The 10,693-nt window shown below is 43.6% G+C and overlaps 6 protein-coding genes across 6 annotated transcripts; 3 read left to right on the forward strand and 3 right to left on the reverse strand.

Annotated features, from left to right (window-relative positions):
- Nucleotides 1-444: 444 nt before the first annotated feature.
- On the reverse strand, nucleotides 445-2,738 carry O0I10_010713 (uncharacterized protein; the record flags this gene model as incomplete). Its single annotated transcript, XM_058490691.1, has 7 exons — nucleotides 445-1,262; nucleotides 1,327-1,477; nucleotides 1,544-1,911; nucleotides 2,040-2,235; nucleotides 2,305-2,466; nucleotides 2,532-2,594; nucleotides 2,652-2,738. 7 exons carry the CDS (start codon nucleotides 2,736-2,738, stop codon nucleotides 445-447), a joined length of 1,845 nt encoding a protein of 614 aa, XP_058338589.1.
- Nucleotides 2,739-3,101: 363 nt separating this feature from the next.
- O0I10_010714 (nicotinate-nucleotide diphosphorylase (carboxylating)) lies at nucleotides 3,102-4,307 on the forward strand (the record flags this gene model as incomplete). Its single annotated transcript, XM_058490692.1, has 6 exons — nucleotides 3,102-3,301; nucleotides 3,364-3,510; nucleotides 3,561-3,637; nucleotides 3,718-3,825; nucleotides 3,899-4,165; nucleotides 4,231-4,307. The coding sequence occupies 6 exons, from the start codon at nucleotides 3,102-3,104 to the stop codon at nucleotides 4,305-4,307; spliced, it is 876 nt and encodes a 291-aa protein (XP_058338590.1).
- Nucleotides 4,308-4,622: 315 nt separating this feature from the next.
- O0I10_010715 (uncharacterized protein) lies at nucleotides 4,623-5,512 on the reverse strand (the record flags this gene model as incomplete). Its single annotated transcript, XM_058490693.1, has 5 exons — nucleotides 4,623-4,876; nucleotides 4,934-4,999; nucleotides 5,066-5,179; nucleotides 5,248-5,366; nucleotides 5,427-5,512. The coding sequence occupies 5 exons, from the start codon at nucleotides 5,510-5,512 to the stop codon at nucleotides 4,623-4,625; spliced, it is 639 nt and encodes a 212-aa protein (XP_058338591.1).
- Nucleotides 5,513-5,583: 71 nt separating this feature from the next.
- Nucleotides 5,584-7,735, forward strand: O0I10_010716 (uncharacterized protein; the record flags this gene model as incomplete). Its single annotated transcript, XM_058490694.1, has 13 exons — nucleotides 5,584-5,714; nucleotides 5,773-5,939; nucleotides 6,007-6,017; nucleotides 6,077-6,142; nucleotides 6,215-6,226; nucleotides 6,289-6,388; nucleotides 6,448-6,578; nucleotides 6,645-6,709; nucleotides 6,774-6,967; nucleotides 7,026-7,093; nucleotides 7,182-7,231; nucleotides 7,315-7,357; nucleotides 7,445-7,735. The coding sequence occupies 13 exons, from the start codon at nucleotides 5,584-5,586 to the stop codon at nucleotides 7,733-7,735; spliced, it is 1,329 nt and encodes a 442-aa protein (XP_058338592.1).
- A 1,359-nt stretch (nucleotides 7,736-9,094) lies between these two features.
- On the reverse strand, nucleotides 9,095-9,466 carry O0I10_010717 (uncharacterized protein; the record flags this gene model as incomplete). The annotated part of the gene is made up of 2 exons (XM_058490695.1): nucleotides 9,095-9,348; nucleotides 9,409-9,466. 2 exons carry the CDS (start codon nucleotides 9,464-9,466, stop codon nucleotides 9,095-9,097), a joined length of 312 nt encoding a protein of 103 aa, XP_058338593.1.
- Nucleotides 9,467-10,038: 572 nt separating this feature from the next.
- On the forward strand, nucleotides 10,039-10,687 carry O0I10_010718 (uncharacterized protein; the record flags this gene model as incomplete). The annotated part of the gene is made up of 5 exons (XM_058490696.1): nucleotides 10,039-10,137; nucleotides 10,244-10,406; nucleotides 10,467-10,477; nucleotides 10,541-10,606; nucleotides 10,668-10,687. Coding segments are annotated over 5 exons (359 nt in total), but the record flags the coding sequence as incomplete, so codon positions are not given.
- Between the last annotated feature and the right edge of the window lie 6 nt (nucleotides 10,688-10,693).

A 10,693-nucleotide genomic window follows, 5' to 3' on the forward strand; every position in this document is an offset into this window, starting at 1 on the left:
AAAACAAGCTTTGACACACACACACATGAATCCAACCACACCACTTGTCCACATTCAACAATGATACCCGAATTGGGGTTTACCTTAACATGGGTCGATTGCACGTGGTTCCAGTTATGCACACTTCTTGTTGGGTAACACATCCAACTTGTACGTACGTCGTATTCAACCATTTTGTGATAAAGGGAAAAGATGAACGCATCCAAGTTTTCATTCAATAACGGGGGGTATGAAGAAAGAAGCATCAAAAATGGCATATAAAATGAGGAGGAGAGATGATATAGTATAGAGTATAAAAGAAACACAAGGAGAGGAAAGAGTAATAGAATAAAGAATAGAAAAAGAAAAAAAAGGAAAGGGAGGGTTGGGGGCAAAAGATATAGAGAAAAAAAAAAGAGCCTGGGTGTGTGTGTGTGTGGAGGAGATGGGGTTGGGGGAATAAGACTACTCTTCTTGAAGAGTGGCAAGTTCACTGCTACGACGTAAAGACGAGGAAGTGGTGCTTGTTGAACGACTCATACTTGGAGCTGCCAATTTGGGAGAGGGGGCATCTCGTGCATTGTTGTTGTTATCAGAGGTAGCGGAGGAGGTGTCGCTGGTGGTAGTAGTACTACTACTGGTAGTGGTGGTGGTGGTGTCATTGTTGCTATCGTCACTACTTTTGCCGCCTTGATGTGGTGATGTTGTTGTTGTTGAAGATGAAGACCATCCAATACCACTCATACGACGTAAAGCCTTGGCCCAACCTCCATTACCAGCATGCGTACTATGTCGACGAGAACCCGTAGCCGTCGTAGGGCTGGTAGGTGTGCTGGAGGTGTGATGATCTGCTGCTGCTGCATCATTCGTCGAACGTGTAGCTGATTCTGTGGTACCACTCTTTTTGCTATTGTCATTGACGAGTGCTGCAGCTGGTGGCGTAGGCCCCTTATTACCACCACCACTCCAATAAGAAATGGTACGACGTCGTTGCTGTCGTCCAGAGGTTGCTTTGCCCAATAAACTACTTGAAAGTGTGCGACTGGGTGCGGGACCAGGACCAGGTGTAGGTGCAGCAGGTGTCGTCGATTTCTTTTGTTGCTTGGCTTGTTCAGCAAGTCGTGAGCTGGTTGCTGTCGTGGTGACAGGTGTTGGCTTGGGTTGATCAATACTGAGAACATCCACAAGTTGCTTATCATTGATAATCTTCATCAAAATCTTGTTCATATACAGCTGTAATGCACGATTGGTATCCTGTAACATCTTGTTCTCCTCCGACAGCTCTATATATTATCCTTAAATCAATCGACGGCCTCTTGCTTATCATATCATCATGTTGAAACTTACTCGAAATGGTTTGATCAGTCTCACTCGCTTTTTGTTGTGCTTCCCAATCCGATGTACCAACAGAAGCAAGGTTGAGCTCAGCGGCCAAATTCAACCCATTGCTACCAGTGCTTGTGGATGCTTTCATGCTGCGTCGTTTTTCTTCCTCCACCTAATATAAAATGATACCTTTAGGATGATTCCCTCCCGCTTTCTTTGGCCTATCGTTCTTAATTACCTGCATAATGGGGTTCATAATGAATTCACCACTGATTGTCTTTTCATGTAATAAGATCTGATAGCTTTCATTGTCTTCCATGAGAGAACGGTTGACTTGTTTGATACTGGCAATCTCGTGATCAAGATGTTCCATACGAAGCGATTGTTGCTTTGCATCATTGCGTTGTTCTTCAATAAGAGCATTCTGCTTTTCAATATCATTCTTGAGCTCAGCAATCAACTTGTCTTGAGCCTTGATAGTGCGTTGAGCAATCTTGGCTTCACGGGCATAAGATGCATCAATAGCTGCCAATTTTGGAGGTGCCTGAGCAACAAGGCCATTGGGGGAGGAAGGAGATTCTTGTTCCTGCGCCTCATTATCTTCACCTATGTGTGTGCAATAATAAGAATCATAATTGAGTTGGACAACAGCGCGGCTTTCATTTCCTTCCCCCCTGATTTTCCTTTTTCTCCTCCTTTAGCGCGCTCACACACACACACACACACACACTTACCAATATCACCCAATGGATAATTAGTGAAAGGACTCATAGTGGTAGTATTGCTCATGGTTGTTGCAGTGACACTACGACGACGAGGTGTACGTGGTGTTCTAGGCTCGCCTTGAGTGGCATGCAAAGTGCGGATTTGGTTGTACAAGTCAGCTTCTCGTTGCTGCCATCTTGCTCGGTCGTTCTCGAATTCTTCAAGCTGTCAAGTATTAAAGTCAACTTCAATTGATGAAACTCATGAGGGGGTGTAATGATGGATGCTACCTACCTCAGCTGTCAATTTCTTTTCCGCATCCTTTTTGGCCTTAGTCAGTTGGTTCAGTTCTTTACGCAACTTTGCATTATCTTGTTCTTGGGCATAGAGTTGTGTTTCAAGACGAGATTGTGCTTTGCTGATGGAATTGTTTTCATGCTGGATATCTTCAACGCGCTATTATTACACAAAATAAATACATTGGCCCCTTTTACTTCCCATATCCTTTGCCCCTCGGGTACCTGTCTTAGATAGGCAACTTCGGCATTCAATCGATCGCTTTCGTCGTCCTTTTCTTTTTGAAGCTACTTGGAGATATTAAATATGGATGACTCGCCACAACGTGGAGCACAACGACATACCATCATCTTGTCATGATTGAGGTTTTCAATGTCCTGTTGCAGGACGTGGATCACATTGTGAATGTCAGGAGCTGTTGTTGTTGCCATGGCGCATGTCAGGTCAACAAAAGGAGCTTTGGAATGAAGGTGTTGGGGCGAGTTGCGTAAACAGGCAATAGAAGTTGTTGTAAAGTGAAAAGAAGAAGAAGAGGCGGGAAAGGAAAAAAGACAAGGTGGAAAAAAAACTCTTGTATGTGTGCTTCATCATCATGCACCTTGTACAACCAACATCTCGGGACGGTGCTTCAATCTTCTTTCTCTTCTTCTGATGCTGCACGCGCCCTGTCCAATAATTGACATGGCTGTGTGAGTTTGGTTTGCCCTCAGTTCCATCTTTCACTTGCCATATTTACCCCCCACAAACAAAATAACCTTTTCTTCCTCTTTTCTTCCTTTCTTCCCATTTCGAACATGACAGAATTCACCCATTTGCTCGCTACCAACTACAAGAAGCTCATTGCACAGTATCTCGAAGAAGACGTCCCCTCCTTTGATTATGGTGGCTATGTCGTGGGCGAAGACGAGAAGGTCGCTATTCTATACTGCAAAGCAGAAGGCGTTTTGGCTGGTGTACCTCTCTTTAATGAAGTCTTTAAACAACTTGGATGCCGGCAAGTAGTGTGTGATATGCATATACATCTTATCTTTGAAATAACCATGGGGATCTATATAGTGTGGAATGGTTTGTCAAGGAAGGTGAATGGCTCAAACCCCAAGGCAAACAAGAAATCGCTCGTGTCTATGGTACAGCCCGTCACATTTTGCTTGGTGAACGTACTGCATTAAACATCATTTGTCGTTGCAGTGGTATTGCTTTAAGGTAAGAATGATAAAGCGGCTGGAGAATGATCACTGATCCCATTTTGATAGATCACGCAAAGTATATGAACTTCAAAAGGAAAAAGGTTTCAAGGGTATCATTGCTGCTACTCGTAAAACAACACCTGGTATGTGATTGATTTGTTGTGTGGGGTCAATTACCTGCGATCCGGATTAATCACCGATCCACCACCACCACCAAATTTAGGTTTCCGACTTGTGGAGAAGTATGGTGTGCTTGTCGGTGGTCTAGACACTCATCGTATGGATTTGTCTTCCATGATCATGCTCAAGGATAATCATATTTGGAGTGCAGGTAAAAAAGATAAACACGCATGGACACATGGCATGAGATGACTCATCATCACATGGGTTGGTTGGCTAAATAGGATCGATCACCAAGGCTGTTCAAGCTGCTCGTAGAGCAGGTGGTTTTGCTCTTAAGATCGAGGTCGAGTGTCAATCCGAGGAGGAAGCGGATGAAGCTATCGCTGCTGGTGCAGACATTGTTATGCTTGATAACTTTACGGGTGAAGGATTGAAAATCGCAGCAAAGAGCATCAAGGAGCGCTGGGCTGCCAAGGGTGTGCGTCACTTTTTGATCGAAAGCAGTGGTGGTATCACTTATGAAACATGTGCCAACTATTTCTGTGATGGTAAATAGATCGCTGTCATTGATAAATCACGTGATGGTACTAACAAATGAATGACCTCATTGTAGATATCGACGTTCTCAGCATGAGCACAGTTACTCAAGGTGTTCCTCACGTTGACTTTTCTCTCAAGATCAGCCATTAAGAGCTGTCATCGTCTTGTAACTCTTGTAAACTTTAAAAGAAACCTTAACTTAGAATAAAGTGTAAATACAATAGAGCGTTACCTCAATGCAATGATGATACACCCAACATTAAATGGCCCGTGCGCACTAATGGATCATGCCTCACCTTGAAGGGAAAATGGACAATGCTATTTTGCGTTTACTAGAAGCATCATCCAGACATGTAGCAATACGCCATCCAACACTTTTTTAGAACACTCATCACCTCTTGACCCATCATTGCCAAAACCTTCCAATCCAATGACATGAAAATTCATAAACTTGTATTGATCCAATTATGCTGATTTCTTGCGCATGATATAAAAAAAGTAATGGAATGCTTCGCCTAATGTCTTAATCTCGATATCCCAGCAATCTCTAGCCAAGTGTCGTTTCCTGAAATGGGGCTGTCCAAATGTGATGTAGAGAAAGACACCTCCAACTTTGGTCACACGTTCCACCTCATCCACCTCGCCCTTCACATCGGCAATCAACTCTGGTGATGGATCCCATACGTCACCCCGATCGCACATGAGAGCATCCATGGTGCCTAGTAGAGGATGAGTATATCCAATCAACAAGTAAACTCGATCATCCACTCTCTTACCTTTATCAATCACCACGTCAAAGGACTGATCGGGAAACTTGAGATCACGAATATCCATTTCGAGCCCTACATGCATCACACGCATGAGTAAGTACCATGTTAATGCATAATCCCCATTCTCTCCTTGCTTACATTTCATTTCTGGCATGTCAGCACATCTCTTTTTCATGTTTTCAATGACTGTGGCCGAGTAATCAATGTTGGTGATATTCTTGTAGCCGTCCTTGTACATATCTTCGCCCAATGCTAAGAGAAGAAGGAGGGTAGTTAGATATAGAGGTTGTGAGTTGTATCTATCATCATCTCTCTCTTACTCGAATTGCCACAACCAAGCATCAAGATAGAGGCATCCTTGTTCTTTATTTGTTCGTCCAGCAACGGCTTGAGATCGCTGTATGTCTTGAACCAGTCAAATGTCGTTTCCGCATCCTCGCTTAAAAAAGAAGCAGGTAAGCGATCGATGGCACACCATGGAATCTACCCATTAACTCACTTTTTGTAACGATCTTCCCAATAAGCTTGTGTCTTGTAGGCAGTTGGATCGTCAGGGACAACGTCGAGTGATGTAGAAGCGACCATGCTGACAAGAAAAAGGTTTTGAGAAAGAGAGAGAGGTATTTCCCTTCTTGCTTTCTTTTCCAAAATTGACAATGGTTACACTCACCTTTCGACCCCTCGTACTTTGTCGACGATCCTTGGCTCGGTCTCCAACACGACGCTCGATCACCACCAAAGCTCACGATCAGTATTCTGTCTATATTCATTGGCCTTATTGCGAAAGGTAATTCACTGTTTAGGACACCATGAGACACGCGATCGCTGATTGCTTCATACCTTAGCAAGTGTACCTATTGCAACTTTAACAAGTATGTGAACCCTTCACAACCACCCGTCGAACGCCTGACAGATGCATTGGTGCGTGAGCTTCGCTTTTACTTGGATGAGCCTCGATTTGGATTACGGGATAAGCGCGTGGCATCAGTCTACTTCGGTGGCGGAACACCCAGTATGGCAATATCAAGGAGTGTGGGTGTGTACATGCATGGATGGCATTGCTAATGATAACAACATAGGCCTTGCTAGTGTACGTCTTTTATTCATCTCATTTGGCTGATTCATTGACATTGCACCCTCTCTCTAAAGCCCAAGACCATCGAACGTATATTGGATACCTTGCAGATACCAAGTGATGTCGAAGTTACATTGGAAGTAAGTCGATGCTATGAAACAAGTGACACCAAAATGATGGGATCATGACCATGGATTGTATTTTTGTGCTAGGCGAATCCAACGGTAAGAGAGCGAGATAGTAGCCACGTGGTCCCATCCATCCCAAGCATTAACTTGCATTACAGTCAGCTGAGTCTGAGCGATTACAATCTTTTCGCCATGTCGGCATCAATCGGCTTTCCCTTGGTATTCAATCCTTTAATGATCGTGATCTCAAGATACTTGGTAAGGTTTCTATCGTATACATCATGCTCACTCACTCATCTTGGCCCACTCTTCCTAAGGTCGTGATCACTCAGCAGCGAGTGCTTTCAACATTATCAACAAAGCAAAGCGTATGTTCGACAAGGTGACATTTGACATGATCTTTGCAAGACCTGGACAATCGATACGTGATTGGGAACTGGAACTCAAGGTATAATAGGTGTTGTTGTTGCACTGTTCAAAGGATCGATGATACTAAAAGTTGCATACATCATAGCAAGCATTGGATCTCGCAGGTGATCATTTATCCATATACCAGCTTTCCCTGGAACGAGGCACACCGTGAGTATCGTTTTTGCTCATCAACAGGATCCAAATGTGCTGATGATCATGGTGATTACGACAGGTTGTGGAAAGCTTCAACAAAAAGACAATTGCCTCCCGTAGCAAGCTCAGAGGAAGCAGCCGACATGTACGACATGACTGTGGAAGAAGCTGCAGTCCATGGATTTTCACATTACGAGGTCTCAAGTTATGCAAGGGCAAGGCAAGCCATGAGCAAGCACAACTTTTCGTATTGGCAGGGTATGGATTATCTAGGTAAGATTTGGGCATTTAAAGTTTGAACTTTATTGGGAGCTCACGTGTGGCATAATAGGCATAGGACCAGGTGCGCACGGACGCTTGACCGATATCCAGAATCATCAACGTATACGTACTTTTGGTGTAAGTACTCTCATCACACACATCACTCGTCTCTCTCTCACTCATACACACATCACTGATGATATGCTTGCTACTACCTTCATACTAGGAATTTCATCCCGACAAGTACATGGCACTCTGTGAAAGTGAAGGAGAAGGGTACGTATAGAATGGCAAGGAGGAAGTAGGTGGGGTACGTTCCCTTTTTCGGAGGCCACTCATACAATCCTATCTTTATGTAGTATTCGTAAATGGACACCTATATCGTCAAGAGATGTACAGGAGGTGAGTATGGGTGGGGGTTGGTTTGAAAATGCCAAATGCGCATGGACCAAGCTACTTTATGCAATGGATTACCGACGCTTCTATTAGGAACTTTTTGTATTTGGACTTCGCACTCGTATGGGCATCCCGCGGTCTCGGTTCGAAGAAATGACAGGCAACACGCTAGAACAAGTGGTGAATCAAGACATGTTATCTCTGTATGTTGATGCTGGTCTATTATTGGTGGACAATGACGAGGATTTGGAACGCTATGTGCCTGAGCATTTACAGCATGAATGGATGCGTGGTGGAATACGACCCACAGAAAGAGGGCTCGCGGTGATGGATACTTTGTTGCCGAACCTGCTGTCACTTTTGGAAGAAGACAACAAGCCATGATCGGCGGCGGGGGGGACCTATCTCTATACCAAGAAAGATCAACGTCCAGCATGATAGACAACAACAACGTAGTATATTCTTATTAGCATATCCACCCTTATATACATGCATGCTTCTTTATTAAAAAGTCATCAAGGAAAAGGAAACAAATCTGAAATGTTGACTATGATTGCTTAGTGTGTCACACGCGTATGCATTTGAATGCCTTTTGATAACGCTCTGCAATGTATTGAGCACATTTTAGCTGGACATACCTATGTCTCGTACAAAAAAAACCACCCTTCAAGGAGCAGATGGATTTATCAGCTGCTGGTTTTCCATTACTTCGACTTGGTACTCTAAGATGCTTGACCACTTTATCAGTTTGATCAATCATGACAACAGTTCTCACGCCCACTCACATATAAAGAGGGCTGTTGTCATCAACACTGTCATAAGCCCTTCCTTCCTACTTGTATTCATATCATCGTCAACGGCCTTTGGTAAGTCTCAAGGATACTATTTATTATGTGATCCCCAAGATGAGGGTACTCATGATGCATTCATCTATGTAGCTCACATCATTGCTTTGCCACTTGAAGTGCTCATTATTGGTGCCTAATGGCATTTGGCTGTGTTCCTTGATGAACCCTTTGGGGTAGGTATAGCTATCATTTATATATTAAAAGGACGCCTAGACTGATGGGAAAATTGAGGCTCCTTTGTGGGTGACATAAGTACATGTCTTGTAGACCTACAATCTTTCCTTCACAACAACGAACAAGTCTGCTTGGTCGTAATCGATTTTGGGGGCTTGAGCGCGGATTTGGATGACCTAAAGCAGCTCCTGATGCAAGTTGGCAACCAAATATGAGCAAGTGCTTAAAAATGCAAAAGGATTAATATTGGTTTGTATAGGGATCATCCAAATCTAGAGAAGATTGCTGTTGACCTTCTTCCTTTCACCTTATGTAAGGATTTTCAGCCGGCAACAACTCCTCTCAGATGGCACAGCTCTAGGATTGTTCCATAGTCTTAAAGGAGCAAACCAAAGATCCAAATGAAAGTAAGGACGACTACAAGAAAATGGTAGCACTTCGACATACGACGAAGAAATCGGGCTGCCGTCGAGATCGGACTTTATTGCTGAAATGGAACATGATATACTCAACATTAAATGGCCCGTGCGCACTGATGGATCACGCCTCGCCTTGAAGAGAAAATGGCCATTGCTATTTTGCGTTTACTAGAAGCACCATCCAGACATAGCAATACGCCATCCAACACTTTTAAGAATACTCACTAATCATCTCTTGACCCATCATTGCCAAAACCTTCCAATCCAATGACATGAAAATTCATAAACTTGTATTGATCCAATTATGCTGATTTCTTGCGCATGATATAAAAAAAGTAATGGAATGCTTCGCCTAATGTCTTAATCTCGATATCCCAGCAATCTCTAGCTAAATGTCGTTTCCTGAAATGGGGTTGTCCAAATGTGATGTAGAGAAAGACACCTCCAACTTTGGTCACGCGTTCCACCTCATCTACCTCGCCCTTCACATCGGCAATCAACTCTGGTGATGGATCCCATACGTCACCCCGATCGCACATGAGAGCATCCATGGTACCTAGTAGAGGATTAGTATATCCAATCAACCAGTAAACTCAATATAGATCCACTCACCTACCTTTATCAATCACCACATCAAAGGACTGATCGGGAAACTTGAGATCACGAATATCCATTTCGAGCCTTACATGCATCACACGCATAAGTACCATGTTAATGCATAATCCCCATTCTCTCCTTGCTTACATTTCATTTCTGGCATATCAGCACATCTCTTTTTCATGTTTTCGATGACGGTGGCCGAGTAACCAATGCTGGTGATATTCTTGTAGCCACCCTAAAAGAGAAGAAGGAGGGTGGTTAGATATAGAGGCTGTAAGTTGTATCTATCATCATCTCTCTCTTACTCGAATTGCCACAACCAAGCATCAAGATAGAGTCATCCTTGTTCTTTATTTGTTCGTCCAACAACGGCTTGCGATCGCGTATGTCTTGAACCAGTCAAATGTCGTTTTCGCATCCTCGCTTAAGAAAAAAAAGGCAGGTAAGCGATCAGTGACACACCATGGAATCTATTCATTGACTCACTTTTTATAACGATCTTCCCAATAAGCTTGTGTCTTGTAGGCAGTTGGATCGTCAGGGGCGACGTCGAGCGATGTAGAAGCGACCATGCTGACAAGAAAAAGGTTTTGAGAAAGAGAGAGAGGAGGTATTTCCCTTCTTGCTTCCTTTTCCAAAATTGACAATGGTTACACTCACCTTTCGACCCTTCGTACTTTGTCGTCGACCATTGACTCGGTCTCCAGCACGCTCGATCGCCACCAAAGCTCACGATGAGTATTCTGTCTATATTCATTGGCTTTATTGCGAAAGGTAATTCACTGTTTAGGACACCATGAGACACGCGATCGCTGATCTCTTCTTCTTCCACCACAGTACCTTAGCAACAGTGTACCTATTGCAACTTTAACAAGTATGTGAACCCTGCACAACCACCCGTCGAACGCCTGATAGATGCATTGGTGCGTGAGCTTCGCTTTTACTTGGATGAGCCTCGATTTGAATTATGGGATAAGTGCGTGGCATCAGTCTACTTCGGTGGCGGAACACCCAGTATGGCAATATCAAGGAGTGTGTGTACATGCATGGATGAGATTGCTAATGACAACATAGGTATTGCTAGCGTACGTCTTTTATTCATCTCGGTCACGCATCAGCTGGTTCATTGACATTGCATCTCTCTAAAGCCCAAGACCATCGAACGTATATTGGATACCTTGCAGATACCAAGTGATGTCGAAGTTACATTGGAAGTAAGTGGATGCTATGAAACAAGTGACACGAAGATGGGATCATTGTGATGTTTGGTAATAGAAAATGGATAACAATGAAAAGTACGT

The sequence above is a fragment of the Lichtheimia ornata genome (assembly GCF_029851405.1).
Source record: "Lichtheimia ornata isolate CBS 291.66 chromosome Unknown scaffold00074, whole genome shotgun sequence".
Lineage (NCBI taxonomy): Eukaryota > Fungi > Mucoromycota > Mucoromycetes > Mucorales > Lichtheimiaceae > Lichtheimia > Lichtheimia ornata.